Here is a 19,922-nt window from a genome sequence, read left to right as displayed (position 1 = left end):
GCTTTCACTTCTCTCACCAGAGGGACTGATCCCCACCAGCAGCCTGATTAGTGCAGGCAAAAATATAGAGAAGGGTCTCTGGCATTTTTAAGGTCTCCCCTCAGGAAAGGAATGTGTGTGTGTGTGTGTGTGTGTGTATGTGTGTGTGTGTGCGTGCGCGTGTGTTGGGAGAGGGGTGGCAGGAAACACGTTCTCAAGCAGGTGTCCCTCAAGTCAAATTCACCCTTGAATCGCCTCCCAGTAAGTTAATGCAGCAAGCTGGCTAAGAGTGTGGTCTCTGGAGCCTGGCTGCGGGGTTCAAATATCAGCTCTGCCTCAAGAGGGAAATTTTGGGGGTACTGGAAGTGTTCTCAAACCGAATTGTATGGCTGCACAACTCACGGAGTCTACCAATAATCAATGAATTGTATTCTTAAGAAAATCCTGGCTTGGCCATATAAAGCTGTGTGATCTTGGGCATGTTACTTACCCTCCCTCTGCCTCAGTCTTCCCATCTGACCAACAGGAATTATAGTACCTGCATCATCAACTACAACGGGATTGCTAGGGGATCCCTGGGTGGCTCAGCGGGTTAGCGCCCCCTTCAGCCTAGGGCGTGATCCTGGAGTCCCAGGATGGAGTCCTGCATCGGGCTCCCGGGCTCCCGGGCTCCCGGCATGGAGCCTGCTTCTCCCTCTGCCTGTGTCTCTGCCTCTCTCTCTCTCTCTCTCTCTCTGTCTCTCATGAATAAATAAATAAAATCTTAAAAAAAAAACACAAAACAAACAAAAGGATTGACAGATGAGGGTTCAACAAGTCAACAACATAAGGACTTTGGAACGGTATCTTGCACCTAACAAGGGGTCAGCAAGCATTTGCTACATGGGCGGGGAGAGGTGTTGGAGCTTCAGAGTCAGACTTGGCAGCACACATGTACTAGTAAGTTCCTAAACTGTGCCTCCAAACTGCTCTGCCCCTCCTCGCCTTTGTTCCTGCTGTTTGCTCTACAAAATGCTGGATGCCCTTCCGTCTCAGCTCGAACGCTAGTTCCTTTTTTTTTTTTTTTGAAAGATTCTATTTATTCATGAGAGACAGAGAGAGAGAGAGAGAGGCAGAGACACAGGCAGAGGGAGAAGCAGGCCCCATGCAGGGAGCTCCCCATGTGGGACTTGATCCCGGGTCTCCAAGGACCAGGTGCTGGGCTGAAGGCGACGCTAAACTGCTGAGCCACCGGGCTGCCCTCAAATGCTAGTTCCAATCACAAGTCACCTCTCTTCTCTGCTCCTTAAGCACTTCGTTTTTTTTTTTTTTTAATTTTTTTATTATTATTTATTTATGATAGGCACACAGTGAGAGAGAGAGGCAGAGACACAGGCAGAGGGAGAAGCAGGCTCCATGCACCGGAGCCCGACGTGGGACTCAATCCCGGGTCTCCAGGGTCGCGCCCTGGGCCAAAGGCAGGCGCTAAACCGCTGCGCCACCCAGGGATCCCTGCACTTCATTTTTTATAGCAAAGGCTCAGAACGGTCTAAATGGCATATGGTTAGCTCTGTTCCCCCACTGGCCTGAGATCCTTGGGCCAGGGAGAGGTGATATCTTGCTTGTCCTGCTCCTGTCCAGGTGACTTGTGTCCCAACTATGACAACCCAGGTGCTGAACTGAATCCAACAGCAGGGGCTGAGCTATATACCACCCTCTTGTGGGTCATGGTACAGTGGCCATAGAGGTCAGTGAAGACGATGGGGTGACCACGAAGGTAGGTGAGCTAAAACAGTGATGGGCGAATTAAGTGAATTGCAGTCCCCATCCAGCCGGTTTCCCTCAGTTATAGAGGGTACAAATCGCAAAAAGATGCAGTGATCAGGTGACCCAGAGCCAGGCCCCAGGGCTGGGCTGGCACCGTGATCCCGGATGCCTGCAGAGGCATACCAGCCTGCCTCAAGGGTCCAAGGGCGGCTACGGGTCAGGAGGGACTTCCTTGTCCCATCTTGGGCTCCTGCGTCTCGGCCTATTGACAACCCAGGCCCCACGCTGAGCTGGCATGAGCCTGTGACCCCAGTGAGCCACTCCATGTCTTGCACCGACTGCTGTCTGGCCAGCAGTGGCTTCCGTTGGCTTTTCCCGGGCCTCTCCCGGTGCAGAGCCAAGCGTGCCAGCGCCCAGATCGCAGCCCCCTCTCTGTGCCTATGATCTGGGCCAGGAGAGGAAGGGAGCGGGGCAGACAGGGTGAGGGCTGCAGGGACAGCCCCTAGTCCTCGACTGGGGGCAGGAGACACTACGGACCCGCGGTGCAGCCGGCGGAGGGGGGCGCGTCGCCCAGCCCGGGAAGCCCTGCGGACCACGAGGAGTCGGACCTCATCTGCACGGAGGAGGGAGAGTGCCGAGCCCGGGGCTCCCCTCCCGGCGGCGCCTCGGCGGCGGGGCGGCAGGTTGCGACGTGTTCCTGCCCCGCCGCTCGGGGCCGCGCCTCCCGCCTCCCGCCTCGCGCCTCCCGCCTCCCCGAGGCCGCCGCGGCCGCCCGCGCTCACCCAGCTCGCGGCTCCCCTCCTCCGGGGCCTCCCGGGTGAAGATCCAGGGGGGGTTGGTGGCGTAGAGGGAGGTGCCCGCGGGGTTGGCGTGCTTCCTGCCGAAGAGTTTGCTAAAGGTGCCCTGCACCGTCTGGCTCTTCTTCATGCTGCCGCCGGCCGCGCGGCGCCCCGGGAAGGAGCCCCCCGCCGCCGGCCCGGCCCGGGCCCGGCCCCAGCTCCGCACCGGCTCCCCGGGCCTCTAGCGGGCCATGCCGCCCCGGCCCGGCCGGCTCCCCGCCGCGCGCCCCGGCGACAGGTGCTGCGGGCGCCGCCGCTCGCCGGGAAATGCGAGCTACCTGGGCAGGTAAGAGGCTGCGGCCGAGGCCGGCCCCGCCCCGCCCCGCCGCACCCCCCCCCCCCCCCCCCGGCCGCATTCCTGCCCGCCTCCTTCTACAACAGGCCATTGTTGGCACGGCCGGTGGGCTGGGGACCTCGCCCGCCCCCCACGCCCCGCCTGGAAGTCGAGCCCCGGCCTCCCCCGGGCCCTCGGGGCCTCCTGCCCGCCCCGCCCCGCCCCGCCCCGCCCCGCTTCTCCCGGGGCCGGGGAGGACGCGGCCGGTTCCCGACTTGCGAGGAGGTTCGAGGCCGGGTCGATATGCGCGCTCGGGACCAGGCTGGGGACGCCGCAGGGTTCTCCGCGCCCCCAAAACTGTGGGCCGCGAGCCTTCCGTGGGTGATAAGGAAGTGCCCACTGGAAAAAAAAAAAAAAAAGAAAAAGAAAAAGGAGGAAAAGCAATAAAGGAGTATCCCCACCGGATGGCAAAGGTGGAAAACAGCCGCGGTGAGAGAGCTCCAAAGAGAACCGTACGATGCGATGACTAAATCTTGGCATTTTTTGTACATCAAATTCCCTTTTCTTTTTGAGAAGTCAAGTGAATATAATTTTTAGAAACCCAAGGTGAGCCGGGTGCACCTGGATCCAGTTCCCTTCCCAGGGAGAGGAGCTGTGGCCCTCAAAAGTGCTCGGAGAAAAAAACAAAAAAAACAAAAAAAAAGTGCTCGGAGAACAATCCTAGCTGAGGTGGGCTGGTTCCTCCTAGGGAGGGTCCTGGGGGTTGATGACTGGGTGGCCCCGTGCTAGGTGCTGAGAGTAGGGGACTAGCCAGGCCAAGGCGTTGGATTTCCATGCTTCCTGGAGGCAAGAGTGGATGGCTGCGTGGGGGTGCCAGTCACAGGCGACAGAGTGCTTCCTCTGAGCCTCCCACCCCAACCCAGACAGTTGCAGTTGTCCAGCTCTTTGTACTAAAGGCAGTTGATTCCCCTTCAACTTTTCATTCTGAAACATTTGAAAGACTAGTAAAATGACCACCTGTACACCTTTCTCCTGGATGGTCAACACATCACCACATTTGCTCAGGTGCCCTCTCTCTCTACATGCACACACCTACACGCGCCTTTTTATTTTTCCATGTTCATCTTGCTGAAGATGGAAACTTGTAGATATCCTGGCCCATCTCCCCATGCATACCAATACTTCAATATCCATTGCTAATAATAAGGATATTCTTCTAAATGACCACAATACAGTTACCACAATGAAGTATGAAAAATTTCCCAATTATCTCCCAAATGTAATTTTCATTTATTTTTTTTGTCCAATCCACACTCCAGCCAAGATTCACACATTGCATTTGCTTGTCATGTGCCTTTACATATTTAGTACCATTGCCTACTTTTGTTTTTCATGACAGTGACATTTTTTAAAAGTCCCCTTTACTTGCTCCAGGTTAAGGGACAGGATGAGTTGGGCTTTTAGGGCTTGTGGCTATGAGATCATTATTTTCTCAGCAGGAGGGAAGAGACTGAGGAACAGATGGGCTAGGGGTGGGGTGGGGACAGGAGCATCTTTAGAAACACTTGTGTTCCCCAGATGTTCTTGGTTGGAGACATGCCTGTGGTCAACCACGTCTTACCCCACCCACTACCATGGCACTCTTGGAACCTATTGCCATTCATTCAAGGAGTAGTTGTGGAGGCTCTCCCAATTGCCTAGTTCTGGGTTGAGGGTTTGGGGGTACATGGGAATATAAGCGAATTACAGAAGTTTTATTTCTACCATGGAGGATCTTGAGGTCTCATTAGGGAGATGGATTTGATGATTCAAGATGGCAGGCCACGATGACTAAGTTCAGAATAGTCATTGGTGTCACTCATTACACATAGCAGGAATTCAGAGGAGGGGAAGTCAACATGGGCTGGAGAAGTCCAGGAAGGCTTCTTGGGAGAATTGAGACTTGAGCTGGCCCATGAAAGATGACAAGGATGTTAATAGAGAAGGGAAGGAGCTGTTCTAGCATATGCACATACCCATACCATCCATCCCTCCAACCTCCTACTTCTGCATCATGGTTTCTCCTACCGTCCACACAGGGAAGGCACAAGGGAAACCCAGATGCCCCATCATGCCCTGGACATCATCATAACCTGCCCAAGGGCTCTAGACACTCAGGCGTGAGACAGAGGCTTCCTTCCTGGAGACCTTGGAGCCTTGAAGTGCTCCCATTTAGGGTAGCTCCTGGGCTCTTCTACTCTGGACCACCCCCAAGCAGAGCCACTGAGGAGGAGCTCCATTTATATGCAACATCCACTACACACTTAGTATTCTGGAGAACTGTTCTGTGCCAGCTGTGGGCTGCAAAGGATCCAGAGAAATCAAAGACATGGCATCAAAGTTCAAGTTGCTTTCATCTATTTGGAGACACACACACACACACACACACACACACACACACACACAGATGATTAGGGGAAATAATGGGGAGGAGAAGACAAGGGGGACAGAGGTTCAGAGGGGCAGCAGTCAGGGTAAACTGGAGTATCTGGGGAGGGCACGCAGGAGGCTCAGCATGGTGGAAGCTGGGAACTGCGGGGTGAGAAGGAAGTCACGACAAGGTTGGCCAGGGTATCCTGGGCTTAAAAAGACCAGTGGGTAAGATTGGAAACAGCCTAAATTGTCCATCGGGAGATGACTGTTTAAATAAATTACAGCACGTCCACACAATGGAATAATAATGCAACTCAAAAGAAGAATGAGTCAACTGACTGTGTCCAGTTATCTCCAAGATAAACTGATAAACTGTTGACAAAACGGTGTGTGTAGTTTGCTACTATTGGGGCAGGATAAGTAGGTTCTTATTTGCCTGTTTGTATTGGCACAGAAGAACTTTGGAGAGATGCATAAGAAACTGATAGAAGTGGTTACTGGGAGTGGAGATGGAGGGAACTGGGCAAATGGGATAGAAGTGGGAGGGAGAGGGATCCCTGGGTGGCGCAGCGGTTTGGCGCCTGCCTTTGGCCCAGGGCGCGATTCTGGAGACCCGGGATCGAATCCCAGCTTCCAGTGCATGGACCCTGCTTCTCCCTCTGCCTATGTCTCTGCCTCTCTCTCTCTCTGTGTGTGTGACTATCATAAAATAAAAAAAAAAAAAAAAGAAGAAGTGGGAGAATTTTGAGCCTAAAATGCTTTTTTTTTTCTTTAAGATTTTATTTATTTATTCATGAAAGACACACACACACACACACACACACACACACACACAGAAAAGCAGACTCCATGCAGGGAGCCCGATGTGGGACTTGCTCCTGGGACTCCAGGATCACACCCTGGGCCAAAGAAAGGCAGGCACTCAACAGCTGAGCCACCCAGGTATCCCGCTTTTTTCATTTTCCAACCATGTAAATATATTTGATGTTTAAAATTAAAGAAAAAGTGTGTCAGCCACACTTCAATTAAAAATAAAGAAAAATAAATAGGGGCATCTGGCTGGCTGGCTCAGTCAGTTAAGCAGCTGCCTTCAGCTCTGGGTCTACAATCCCGGGGTCCTGGGATCAAGCCCCATGTCCCGATCCCTGCCCAGCAGGGAGTCTGCTTCTCCCTCTCCCTCTATCCCTCCCTCCCCTTGCTCACGCTCTGTCTCTCTCTCAAATAAATAAAATATTTTTTAAAAAATAAAGAAAATTTTAAAAAAATAAAATAAAAAAATAAAAAAGAAATAAAGAAAAATTAAAAAGAAATAAGTAGGCAGGAGAGTCTAGAAGTATGGTCTGTAACCCAGAAGCATCTGTATCACCTGAGATCTTACTAGAACTATAGAACCTACTAGAACTGTAGAAACCCTCTCCCTGACATTGAGCAACCTCTCTGGGCCTCAGTTTGTTTGTCTGTCAAACAGGCTATTAATTTAAGGTTGTCATGAGATGCAGTGAGCTGATGGATTAAGGTGCCCAGCAAAGGATCTGTGTTTTAACAAGGTCCCCAGGTGACTCAGGAGCTTGTGAAGGTTTGAGGAGCTGTGGCCTAGAATCAGTGGTTACCAGGAGGAGGCACTGGTGACTGGTAACAGCTGGGGGGTTTTGTGTATTTGCTTTTTTAAGTAATCTCTACACCCAACGTGGGGCTCGAACTTACCACCCTGAGATCACGCGTGGCACGCTCCGCTGACAGAGCCAGCCATGCCCTCCAACAGCTGTATTTTGAAGATGTTCATCTAGTAGCGGATGAAGGACAATGGGAAGAAATGTAGGCTGAGGGGCTAAGTCAAGCTGCTCGATTGATCTGTTAATTGGTTAGTTAGTTAATTAATACAAGCAGTTGTAGGGGGCCATGGGGGGCAGGACTAGTCTGCTGGTGGTAGCAACAGAGCCAAGCTTTTCTGTGGGACATTTCTTAGGGAGGAAGGAAGGTGTTGATGGACAGTTTGCACACAGGGGAAGTAAAAAATGCTCTGATGTGCTCGCTTCGGCAGCACATCTACTAAAAAATGCTCTGAGCCTGTTTCCTCGTCTGCAGTGGGGGAGCAAGAGTGGCCCTCATAGTGTTGTCAGGAAGATGCAGTAAGATCATGGGTGTGAAGTGCCAGCACAGGGCCTGGTGCCCGCAGGCCACCCCCCCTCTGAAGCATTTGTTCATTTCTCTGCCCTGTTGACTCCCTTGCTTTCTGGGGGTGTTTTGGCTGGGATTGGGGGAGGAGAGGGAATCCGTGTGATCGTGTGATCGTGAACAGCAGAAGGCCATCGGGCTGCAGAGTCTGGATGTCAAGGTTCTTTCTGCCCATCCCCCCACTTCACCCGGATTTCAGTTGCCCATTGGCAGGGGCTGGGTGGGGGGCAGTCTCTGGAAAGCCTGGGTTCAACAGGGGGCACTCCCTCTCCACCAGTCCAGCTCCCAGCAACACCTCAACCTGCTCCCCTGGTAAAAGAAACAGCCCAATAACAGGCTCTCCTAGAAACAGCCAAAGCCCAATCCTGTAATTAAATCTTGGTTCAGCAATTACTTAGTAACAAGAGCCGACTTTACTGGCCGCTTCTGGACTGTGGGGTGAAATTGGGGCCCAGACACTATAGTCTTCCCAGAGACTCGGCTAGGACTTTGTCAGATTTATGGCTTTCCCTACATCCAATGAAGCCAAGCACTCCTGGCTGAGAGAGTGCACTCCCAGTAGGAGAAGTGCAGGCCTGAGAGGTCCTGAGGTTCCCCTTCACCCCCACCTGGGTGACCCTGCAGGGACAAAGGTCAGCACTCCCAATTCCCACTTGCTACTGAGCTATGGATCATCTGGTCCAGCCTCTTGTTCCAGGCTGGAGACACCTTTTGCCAGAACAGCCCCTGAAACTTTCCTTTGGCCTCTGGTGGGGGGGTGGGCTCCGTCCCCTGACTTCTGCATTCCTCTGGCCAGGTGGGTGCCAGGAGATGAGGTCAGGCTAAGAAGAAGTCCAGCTCGCGGGAGGCAGAGGGAGACTCCCACATCCTGAAAGCGGGCTCAGAGAAAGTCATTACCTGGTGCCCAAGAGTGTGGAGATCAAGCACAGCCCTAGGTGGGGGAGTGGTATGTTGCGGGGTGCTGGGGAGAGACACATTTCCCTTGGTAACTAACCATGGGCTCTGCCCAGAGGACCATGCCAGAGTGGGAAGGATCCTTGCTGGGAAATAGGTTTGAATCCTGACTCTGCTGTTTAGCAAGGGTGTGGCCGTGGCCGAGCTACCACCTGAGTGTGTCAGTTTGTTCATCTGAAAAACAGGGGCTATTATGTGAGGTTATTATGAGATTCAACAAGATAGTGGGTCAAGGCATCTGAGAGGCTGACTCATGGTAGGTACCTAGAGGCTGCATGCTCCTGCCCCTGTTCCCAGCCCGACTTTGGGTGCAGAGGGGCTACCCGGGGAACAGCAAAGAGAACAGTAGCCCTGACAGGCTGGAAGAGGGCAGTGACAATTCAACAAAAGAACCTCAAGAAGGAAAGTTCCACTGGGGCCCAGGACACGGGGTGGGGCGGACGTCTGCAAGATCGCCTTGAAGCCCAGGCAAAAACATCCCATCGTAAAACACGTCCTGAAATTTGAAATCACGTGTGTGTGCACATGCGCACTTAAAAAAATAAATAAAAGGTTGCTAAGTACAAAAAGCAAAAAACAAAACTCCATGTAGATTGTGACTACAGATATATAAACTGTATTTGTAAATGGCCAGGGATTGGAAAGGAACAGAACCATGGAGAAGATTCAGCTGGAATGCCAGGACTACATGTGGGGTTTTTTGTTTTGTTGTTGTTGTTTTTTTTAAGATTTTATTTATTTGTTCATGAGAGACAGAGAGAGAGAGAGAGAGAGGCAGAGACACAGGCAGAGGGAGAAGCAGGCTCCATGCAGGGAGCCCGACGTGGGACTCGATCCCAGGTCTCCAGGATCACGCCCTGGGCGGAAGGCGGAGCTAAACCGCTGAGCCACCTGGGCTGCCCTGTTTTTCGTTTTGTTTTGTTTTGTTTTGTTCACTTTTTAGTAATGTGCTCTGCTGGTAGGTCATTTGTTTTAACTGAAAAGTCCATAGATAAGAAAGAACACAATTTAACATGGGATGCATTTTATTTTTATTTTTATTTTTTGCATTTTCTTTTAAAGAGTACTAGAAGGGAGAACCTGGAGATGCATATTCTAGAGCCACTTCCACCACTAACCTCCTGTGAGACCATGGAGCTATCCTGAGCCTCAGTTTCTCCATCTGTACAATGGGAGGGTGGGATTCAGTACTCACTCGGGTGTGGTTTCATGTCTGAGTAAAATGCTCATTGGCTGGCAGAGCAGGAGCAGAACAACAAATAAGGCTGTCTGGCACCTTCTGTGTGAGGAGGTGACTCTGGCTCCCAGGAGAGAGTGACAGCTGGGTTGTAGTAAGCATTGCCTGGGACACCAGGACCTGTGTGCAGGCTGTGGGAGCTTCAAACGTTCTGGATTAGTCCATACCCTCCAGGAATCAGCACAGCCCCACATACTTCTCACGGGCTCTGCAGAACAGCCCTTGAGCTGGGACTTTGAGCCCTGGGTGCCTTTCTCTGTGAGCCAACCTGGGTCTGGCTTACCTCCACCTCTCCCTGAGATCTGGAAGGAACAGCCACTGAGCATCTCTTCTGTGTCAGGAGTGGGGCCGAGTGGATTGCATGTATAACCCACTGCCATCATCAGCGCCACAAGGGACGGGACAATATACTCCTCATATGGGTGGAGAAAAGACTTTAAGTGATGTTTACTCCTAGTCTGTGACAAATCAATTCTGCTCTTAGGAATATGCCCCCAGAGAAATCATAGAGGGCCAAGGAGGTGATATCAGTGCAGTGTTGTCTGTGGGGATGGGGAGTTGGAGGCCCCCGGGTAGGGGGGTCTGGGAGGAGCAGAGACATAAAATGTGGTGGATGCACTGCATCGACTACATCACGATCAGAAGCGAGGAACCAGATGCTGGTAACAGCAACACAGATGGATCTTAGAAATCAGTAGGGAGCCATCAAAGTAAACAGAATGAGGTCTAAAACACAGCATGCCACTTATGTAAATGAAAACTGCCTGCATGCAAAACAAGAATACATATATTTTGTAAGAATATATGAACAAGAAGATGCTCATTAAGTACATTAGAATGGTTGCCTCCGGCGGGGGTGGGTGGGGAATGTGGTTGGAGACTGGAGATGAAGGGGGAAAATTAGTGCAAGAGAGGAGTCCTTTGTAGACCAGGGGTGGTAATGCACCATGCACAAGGTGTATGAATAACTCAGCCCTCTGTACTTGAAGTCCGGCAAAGGAAAAACAAATAGGATCAGAGAGGCCAAGTAATTTGCCCAAACCGCACTGCAGGTGAGGAGAGGTGGAAAGACTGTCCAAATCACCAGGCCTACATAGAGCAGGGCGGTAGCAGGGCACTTTGGCAGCAGAGAGGCAGGAGGGGTGGCTGTGTGTGGCAAGGTGTGTGTGGGTACCTGGTGAGTTTCCTGTGCTCCAGTTCAGCCCACTGAGGAGTACAGGTCAGTCCTTACCCTCCAGGAACTTTGATGATGAATAAAATGAGATGATGCTTGGAGTGTGGCAAAGAAGTCAGAGAAAGGTGGTCTTCCAGGAGGCAAGACTGAGTCGGTATCGTCTGGGGTTTAGAAATAATAAGATAACTCCTCGCACCTACCTTGCAGCAGGCACTGCTCTAAGCTCATGGTGGTGAGGTGGGTGGTGTGTGCACAACAAGCCTTCCAGGTGGATTCTGTTATCAGATTAGGAATTGAGGCAGAGACAGGTTAAGTGATTTAGGCAAGTCATGTAGCTGAGAAGTGGCAGTGCTGGGATTTGAACCTAGGCAGAGGGGGTCCAGAGGTCATGATCTTTTTTTTTTTTTTTTTTAAGATTGATTGATTGATTGATTTGAGAAAGAGAGGGAGAGAGGAGGGACAGAGGGAATGAAGCAGACTCCCCTCTGAGTGTGGGGCCCAATGTGGAGCTCGATGCAGGCAGGGCTCTTTCTCACAACCCTGAGACCATGACCTGAGCCGAAACCAAGAGTCAGATGCTTAACCTACTGAGCCACCCAGGTGCTCCCAGAGGCCACGATCTTAAACCATCCCATGATTTACAAATGAAATAAGACAGATCTGGTTTGACTGGCCAGGCTTTGCTAAAGGAGGTCTCCCCAGCCATGTCCTGTCTTGAGGTCCCCACGAAGAGGGTGGCATAGCCCGGGCTGGAGATGCTCCTGCCAGGGTCCAGGCCTATGGTCAGTCATGGGGGAGGGGTTCCTACGTGAAGTCCTCAGGATGAAATTCAACTCACCTTCCTTCAAATGTTCAAGATGGAGAGACCCAACATCCTCATGGTGCACATATAGAAGCTGAGGCCCAGAAAGGTGGTGGGACTTGTCTCTGATTACCAGGCAACCAGCCCAGCACCTCCCTCTTTGGCTGAGACAAAGTGTGGAGAGGGCTAAGTTGTGGTGATCTGCTTACCAAACCCCTGCCGGTCCCCTGGGCTCCTTCCTGACAGCTTTAGGCCCCGGGCTGGAGCCAGGCCACTTTCCTCGGAGCTGGCAATGCTGGCCACATCTGCCACAATACCGTGTCCCCACTTCCTTCCCTCTCAAGCAAGATAGCATCACCTCAGAGCCTTAGAAATCCCTGATCAGAAGCTCTGGGAAGGGAAGCCCTGATTACCACACACACACACACACACACACACACCCCGCCAGGAGCCTCCCCTCCTGGGCCCTCCCACCCTCTCAGAAATTAGGGGTCATTACCATCAGGGTGTGAGATCTGAGCAGTGCACAAGTCATCAACACCCCAACTCCAATCTGCCACAGGGCCCCAAAGTCCACCCCGTAACCCACAGTCAGTGCTGACACAGTGCCAGGAAGGAAACAAGCCCTTGCCCAGCCCAAGCCATTGTGGCAGAGGGCAGGAAGTCACTGGCTTGTTCTATCTCCTTCCCCCGGTCCTATCCCTTCGTCCCCTTTGAAACCCAGGTCCCTCCCATATGTGGGATTTCTGACCCATTCCTAGAAGGTGCCTATCAAGTCTGGTGTTGGGCATGGGTCTGGTTCTTGAAGATGGGGATGGGATGGCCCATTCAGCCACCTACCCATCAATCCAGTTACCTGCTCACACATAATAATAGCTAATACTTACCAAGTGCTTACTCTGTGCCAGGCCCCATCCTGAGTCCTCTGCCCATCCCTAGCAGGTAGAGACCTGTAGTCTACCCATTTTACAGATGAACAGACTGTCAAATACTATCTACAGAGAAGTCAACTACTTGCCGGAGGTCATACAACTAGTAAAATGGTAGAGCCAATTTCAAGCTTGAGGAGCCTGACTCTTGGGCCTGCTATCCTGTCTCTACAGCACAACCACCCAGCATGTTAGCCATTTACTGGCCATCTATCTATCCATTCACCCCCAGGCACCCTGCCCAGCCTCCTGTCCACAGAACAGCATAGGTAGAGGCTTGGAGTGGAAAGAGCAGGGTGTGTTTAAGAAATTAGCTACTGCATAGAGTGAGGGGAAACATAGCAAGAGATGAGGCTAAAAAGGTGAGCAGGTCTCAAATCAGGGGCGTCTGGGCATCCACAGTCTATCTACCTACAAACTTATCCTCCTGCCCATCCACTTTCCCACTCCTCTGTCCATGCATCCAGCCGTCCCTTCCTCCCTCCCTCCATCATTTCTGCAATGTGGAAGGCAGAGAGAGAGAGAGGGAGACAGAAGGAGAATGGAGAGTTGACTGGGGACATTTCCTCCCTGCTGGTAATTTCTTATGACATGTTGGGGTGCTGGGGGAACATTAGGACTTCTGAAGTTACCTGAGTAACTGGGATCACTTCCTCCTCTCTCTACTCACTCTACTACCCACAAGTCACAGGTCCTGAGAGATTGCGAAAAGAGGGCATCGCAGGGGTCAGGGAAAATGTCAAGGTTAAAAGATCCTCCCAGGCCTTGCGATTTTAGCCCCCAGCCCTGCCTCTGTGTCTCCTTAGGAAGACAGAATTGTGCTGTCAAAGAGGCATCACAATGCCCCTGCCACGCAAATTCTCCCCACCCCAGCACTCCCAGTACTTCCCAAGAGTCCCTGGGAGACCCCGGAGCCCCTGACCACCAGAAACTCCATCTCACCGACAAGAGAGGCCCTGGTCAAGGATGTCCCAGGTGGGATGACATCACAGGGTTGCATCAGGGCAGCCCAAGGCCATAAGAAGCCTGATGGGCAGGAAAGTGTATGAAGGCCCAAGCCTGTGTGGCTGGGAGCTGAGGGCCTCTTATAAAAAACTTGGTTGCCAGCCCACCTCAACCCAACTCTTATTCCCCTACAGTGGAGCCCCTGCTGTCTCCCCAGGGGAGGGGGCAGGAAGGCGGCCACCATCTCTACCCCCTGGTGTTCCTCTGCCCCTTCACTTCCCCAGACACTTCCTGGATAGTCAGTGCGCATTTCCCCTTCTAGGCAAACTTGGTGACAAGTAGCAATGATAGCTAAAGTTTACTGAATGCTCAAGGGATCTAGGCTCTTTATCCAGTATATCTCATTAAATCCTCATGGTGACCCTATGAGGTAGATACTGTAGTTGTGCCCACTTTAGAGGTGGGAAAACTGAGATACAGGATATTTTAAATTCTTGAAAGATCGGCCACCTAGTGCGAGTGGCAGAGCTTGAATTTGAACTCCACGCCACAATGCTACACGGCCTCACAAACGAGGAAGCTAAGGCCCTCGCTTGGCCTCCTCATCTGCTCCCTTCCCAGCCCCTCTGCCCACTGCCGGCCAACCGGCTCTCACCAAGGTTCTGCTGAGCGTGTTTGAAACCTACAGGGGTAACTGCTGGATGAGGCTGATGATAATTACTATTTGCATTTTGCTCGCACAGTTCCCACACTCACTGCCCCCCCATGGCATGCTGGTGAAGGAGACAGCCTCATTATCCTCATCTTGCCAACATGGCAACCAAAGCTCAAGGAGGTTCTGAGCTTTGCCCAAGGCTGCCTGACCTGTAAGGCCAGTGAGGCCCTGAGCTCAGACCTTCACACTCCAAAGCCCAGGCACATTCCACAGGGCCAGGTGCCCTGGGAGGCCTCATCCGCTGCCTCACCCAGTGCCATTTGCATTTCAAGAGGGCACAAGGCCTTCTCCCCAAGAGTGAGGTGCTAATGGTGGAATGTCAGGCTCTGGGTAGGCTAGAGGATGTACCTGTGGGCCGGAGGTATTTGTGAGAGGGCAGTGTCTTCCCAGACCTGCACAAAAACCCTATATGAGGTCTTCTGGCTCTACTTAGAAAGCCTCACTCTTGAGTCACCCTCTTCCCCATTGTAGATCTTGGTAGAAGGGACAGACGCATAGATTTGTGTACCTAAAATGCCTTGGGAGGGTCTGGCTGCGGGGCAGGGCTCATAAAGGGAGAGGTCTCTTCTTTTGGCTCTGCTGGAAATGCAGATAAAAATAGGGTAGTGGGAGGGTACCTGAGTGGCTCAGTGGCTGAGCGTCTGCCTTAGGCTCAGGGTATGATCCAGGGGTCCTGGGATTGAGTCCCACCTCAGGCTCTCTGCAGGAAGCCTGCTTCTCCCTCTGTGTCTCTGCCTCTCTCTGTGTGTCTCTCAGGAGTAAATAAATAAAATCTTTTAAGAAAATAGGGTAGAGGGATTTGGAAAGGAGGGAAGGGGCAGGTTAGACCCTTTACCTGCCCTTTAGACTTCCTTGCTCCCTGGAATGGGAGGCTTAAGTGCACACTGCGGGAAGCAGGTAGGAGTTAGAGGTGTTCCTCAAAGCTCTAAAGCAGGCTCCTCAGCCTGGGCACCGATGACATTGTGTGCTGATAATTCCTTACTGGACGGCTGTCCTGGCACCATAAGATGGATATTTATTTATTTACTTATCTATTTATCTATTTTTAAAGATTTTTATTTATTTATTCATGACAGACACAGAGAGAAAGAGGTAGAGACACGGGGAGAGGGAGAAGCAGGCTCCATGCAGGGAGCCTGATGTGGGACTCGATCCTGGGTCTCCAGGATCATGCCCTGGGCCGAAGGCAGGCACTAAATAGCTGAGCCACCCAGGCGTCCCACCATATGATATTTAGCGGCATCCCTGGCCTCTACCCACTGGATGCCAGTAGCATCCCCACTGTGACAATCAGAAGTGTCTCCTGGCATTGCCAAATGTTTTCCTGGAGAGAAAAACACCCCAGGTTGTGAACCACTTCTCTAAAGTCACACACGTGCACCCTCCACAGCCCCCCCACCTCCCGTGCTCTTGACAGGAGAACCCGAGAGGGGAGGAGATGGTTCAATGAAACCAGACTTGGAAAGTATGCATTCAGGCCCCGCCCTCCCCCTAGAGCTGGCCCTGCTGGGCCCTGGGCTGGCATGGGGTGTTCTCAGCCCTCTGATGTTAGTCACCTGGAGCCCAGCTGGGCCCTCAGAAAGGGCAGGGCAAGACTGGACTGCCTGGGCTTCCTCTTCCTCCTCCCCTTCCTCCTCCCAGGTATCTTATTCCTCCTCCCGGGACTGTCCCTCTGCTCCAGTTTCTATGAGGGCCTCATCCCTGAATGTGCTGAAGGCACTGGGTGCCCCCCTCCCCAGGACCCCAGATGTTGCAGTAGCAGTCACTGAGGCATAGCTGACAGGTGGACCCAAGACAGGAAGGTCCCGGACACCAGCCTCAGAGCCTGAGAAGCAGAGTCCAAATGGCCAAGGCTGAAGGGAGGAGGCCCTGCGGGTCCTCACCTCCACAGCCACGGGCTGGGCCCTTCTGTAGTATCAAAAGGACCAGAGCCCCACATTCTCAGAAACCTACTTAATATACCAAACGTCCTGCAATGTCCAGAACTGCCCCACAACAAAGAATTATCAGCACACAGCATCCGTGGTGCTGGGGGCAGGAAGCCCTGCTCTACAGGGCTTCCTATTTCTATTTAGTCTTACTTGCACGCCCAGGGCCTGGCATGTAAGAGGAATAGTTTTGAATGAATGAATGACTGAACAAAGCAAATAATGTCATATCCCCAGCTCTGCCAAGAGATGGTCATGCCAAAATCCAGCATTCAAAACCCCACAGTGTCCCTGCCAAACTGGGAGGCCTGGCTGCCTTTCCCTTCAGCTGCTGCCCTGCTGCCCAGCACCACGAGGAAACGAGGGCAGAGATGAATTGGATGAATTGGCAGCCCCAGGCCCACTCCCAGTGCAGTGGTCGTGGTCTGCATCATGGGGGAGAGGGTGTGGGCCTTAGGGTCAGACAGCCCTGGGTTCAGTCCCAGCCTGGTTCTTTACCGGCCACCTGGCCCTAAACGTGTGACTAACCCCCTTACTACAGTTTTCTCAACTATAACTAGGACTAGTAATACTATCTTCCTTAAAGGGTAATGTGAGGATTAGAGGAGATAATCTCTGTAAAGAGTTTGATGTGCTCGCAGCAGGTGGTGAAGAACCCCTGCTGATAACGCTGTCAGAGCTCATTTCTGATGTTACCCCTCGGTGTGTAAACTGCACCCCACCCCCAGCACCACTGAGCCCCAGAGAGTCTGGGAAGGCTGCTGAACACTTGTTTGCCCCTGTCTCCAGCTGGGCTGTGGGCCGGCATGGGGGTCAGCCCCAGGGACACAGAGGTGAACAGGGTGAGGTCCTGAACATGGGGAGCAGTTGACAGACCATTGGAACATTGGTGTGAGCTTGGAAGGACCAGGATTTGGGGTTGGGGTGAGGCAAGCACAGAGCCCAGGGCAGCAAGATGTAAAGTAGCATTCAGGGGGCCCTGGCTCCTCCTTACAATGCTCACTTGCCCTTGTCCCTGCCTGGCAAAGGACCGCACAGCCAGAAAGGAGGGCCTGAAGGCAGAGAGGAGGGTGAGACGGGGCAGGGGCTGCAGTACCGGAGGCTTCCTGGAGGAGATGTCCAGAGGGTTGCTGGCTTGGAAGGATAGGAAGAATTTTGAAAGGCACAGCAGACAACACACGCGTTCCTGGGTAGGAATCAGAGCCTGCTTGGGAGGAAAGCCCTGGGCAGGTTTGAGTTGGGCAAGTAGTTTGAAATCAAATGCAAAGGAGTGTGCATTATCTCTTGAGTGCCAGGGATTTCCTCTGTAAGATGGCAGGGGTTCAACTTGCAGCAACTCTGTAGGTAGGGTTCCCTCCCGTTTCCCTGCCAGGGCAGGGGCAGGGTTGGAGGGCCATGAGGCTGGGCAGAGTGGGAATGGGTTCCCCTCACAGCAGTAGCCTGGAGGAGCAGGAGAGGGCCAGCCCGACACCCAGGCATCTCATCCTTTGGGTTGTACCGTCATGTCTGTGAAGAATCCCAGTAAGATGGGCATCCGATACCTGGGAGATGGTGTGGGGGGGCTCAAGGGTGAACCAAACAATTCGATCATGGGGCAGTCTTGAGAGTGGCAACAGAGAAGTAAATAAATGTCACTAAATGTGGCCAGTGGGGCACTGGGGTGTCTTCGGGGAGTAGACCTCTGTGCCTAAACAACCGAGAGCAGTGATTGTGAAGAGCTGGCATTGTCACTCTGTAACAATGAGAGGTGTTCTAAAATGGAATGGACTGGCTGGTTGGAAGGGGAACTGCCCCTTAGTAGATTCCAGTTCAACTGGACCAACATTTATTGAGTGCTCACTAAATGCCTTGTTCTGGAGTAAAACAAGGAACAGGACTTTGGAGGCCATTATGTCAAGGGTAAGGGTGAGAATGCACTGCCCTTAAGGAGCTTAAGGCTGAAAGGGGAAAGAGACTCTCCCTGATGGATGAGGGGAGCGGTAGGGGAGGGCTTGCTGGGCTGGGGGAACCGCCTGAGCAAAGGCCCCGAGGCCTGGAAGGACAAGGTGCCACCAGGGGTGATAGGCAGGCCATCTAGCAAGTGCACAGGGTGACGGGAGCCCTGTCCCTAAAGCTCTTGCCTTCCAGGCCAGGGGTCCTAGAGATTTCTGTTCTAGGCAGCAGAGAGCCAAAGACGCTTTGAGGAGAAGAGCTATGTGGTCTGGCCATTGGTGTGCAGAGGCCCAGGCTGGAGAGGCCCTGCAGGAGACAGGATGGAGGCCTGGCGGGAGCCAGGGCCAGTTGGGAGCCCCGTGGAGGACACTGACAGACAGCTGGACACGGGGCAGAGGGGAGAGGGGTGAGGGGTTGAGGACGAGCCTGGCTCCCAGCCTCTGAGAAGCAGGCTGAGGTCTGCACTGGAGGGGGTGGGTCAGGGGGCCCTGAGGGTCACCCCGCTCCTGGAGGTGTCTGGCCACCAGAGCTGTCTTGGGGGTGGCTCTGGAAGCTTCTGACCAGTGGCACCTGCCCCCTCACTCCCACCCTTGGCCTTAGCAGTGCAAGCCCCAGAGTCTGATGCCTCAGCTCTCTCCTTCTCCCCACCCCCCAGGACTCAAAGAAACCCTCAGGACCCAGCCGGGAGCCCAAGACACTGTCAAGCAAAAAGGAGAAGTCTCCACGGCCTCCCCTGTCCCGGTCGTGGAAACAGGACCGCGAGCAGACCCTGGCGGCAGCCTATGTGCCCGTGGTGGTAGACCCGAGGGGACAGAGCCTGGAGAAGCTCAGGTTCGGCTTCTACACCTCCCAGTACTCCAACTCCCTGAACCCCTTCTACACCTTGCAGAAGCCCACCTGCGGCTACCTGTACCGGAGGGACACTGACCACACCCGCAAGTGCTTCGACGTGCCTCCTGCCAACCTGGTCTTGTGGCGTACCTAGGCCTCTGCCAGTCAGAAGGCCCCCCACCAGCTACACCCCGACCCCCCCGCAACCCTGGGTCCCGGGGAGAACGGCGGCTTGCTCCCGGGGAAGCAAGGGCTAAGACAGCTGTGCCCGGGCTAAGACAGCTGTGCCGTGCCCACTGTCATCAAAGGCAAAGGGAGGTCTCTGTTCTCGGCAGCAATTAAAGTTTGTCCTTCCTTTCCCTGGCATCTGAATGGGTGGCTGTGGGTGGGTAAACTGAGGCCGCAGGGGGGCGTTTTACGATAGGTTAAGTCCAGAGAGGCCGGAAGACTGGGAAATGAAGCGATAGTTTATGAAACAATGAGACAGAGGAAGCTCTCAAAGGAGCGCGAGGGGTCCTGACAGGGTTGCCAACGTGGGCCTCCACCGACAGTCTTTTATTTAGAACTGACAGGGAACTGTGGCCTTATCATTCCTGGGATGTCTTGGTTTGAATAAGGACTGGTGATAACATTTTTTTTTTTTAAGATTTTACTTATTCATGAGAGACACACAGAAAATCCTGGATTCTCTACTGTGAGGGACCTCTAGGGGGGCTCACATCCTTCTTCCCTACTCACCATCTTCTTTTCAGAGAATGGCATCCAGGGAGGCCTGTGCACTTGCTAGATGGCCTGCCTATCACCCCTGGTGGCACCTTGTCCTTCCAGGCCTCGGGGCCTTTGCTCAGGCTGTTCCCCCAGCCCAGCAAGCCCTCCCCTACTGCTCCCCTCATCCATCAGGGAGAGTCTCTTTCCCCTTTCAGCCTTAAGCTCCTTAAGGGCAGTGCATTCTCACCCTTACCCTTGGCGCTCAGCCAGTGAGTCACTCAGGCGTCCCTGGTGATAATATCTTTAATGGCTTCCTTCTTTTAGGGTCTGGCTATTCTTTCT

At 53.1% G+C, this 19,922-nt stretch overlaps 2 protein-coding genes and 1 long non-coding RNA gene across 5 annotated transcripts in view; 1 reads left to right on the top strand and 2 right to left on the bottom strand.

Moving 5' to 3' along the window:
- The window catches only part of C7H6orf132 (chromosome 7 C6orf132 homolog), a 33,443-nt gene extending 30,700 nt beyond the window's left edge, over positions 1–2,743 (bottom strand). The window contains exon 1 of the mRNA XM_077904027.1: positions 2,508–2,743. Coding sequence (XP_077760153.1) covers positions 2,508–2,652 — 145 coding nt within the window. The 5' untranslated portion in view covers positions 2,653–2,743. The remainder of the gene's footprint in view (positions 1–2,507) is intronic.
- A 1,453-nt stretch (positions 2,744–4,196) lies between these two features.
- On the bottom strand, positions 4,197–13,429 carry LOC144317522 (uncharacterized). 2 transcript variants are annotated; one of them, XR_013383525.1, is made up of 4 exons: positions 11,629–13,429; positions 10,991–11,065; positions 6,955–7,033; positions 4,197–4,785 (listed from the first exon to the last, which is right to left on the bottom strand). It is a non-coding gene; the product is annotated as an uncharacterized LOC144317522 (long non-coding RNA). The 2 variants fall into 2 exon arrangements; XR_013383524.1 differs by having other exon boundaries at positions 10,991–13,429.
- Positions 13,341–19,229, top strand: CIMIP3 (ciliary microtubule inner protein 3). Of its 2 annotated transcripts, none has more exons than XM_077904029.1 (2): positions 13,341–13,496; positions 18,697–19,229. In XM_077904029.1, the coding sequence occupies exons 1-2, from the start codon at positions 13,488–13,490 to the stop codon at positions 19,024–19,026; spliced, it is 339 nt and encodes a 112-aa protein (XP_077760155.1). In that variant the 5' UTR covers positions 13,341–13,487; the 3' UTR covers positions 19,027–19,229. The 2 variants fall into 2 exon arrangements, with proteins under 2 accessions (XP_077760155.1, XP_077760154.1); XM_077904028.1 differs by lacking the exon at positions 13,341–13,496 and adding an exon at positions 17,853–18,008.
- The last annotated feature ends 693 nt before the right edge of the window (positions 19,230–19,922 follow it).

Source organism: Canis aureus, chromosome 7 (genome assembly GCF_053574225.1).
Source record: "Canis aureus isolate CA01 chromosome 7, VMU_Caureus_v.1.0, whole genome shotgun sequence".
Taxonomy (NCBI): Eukaryota; Metazoa; Chordata; class Mammalia; order Carnivora; family Canidae; genus Canis; species Canis aureus.
This window is presented reverse-complemented; position numbering and strand designations above follow the sequence as displayed.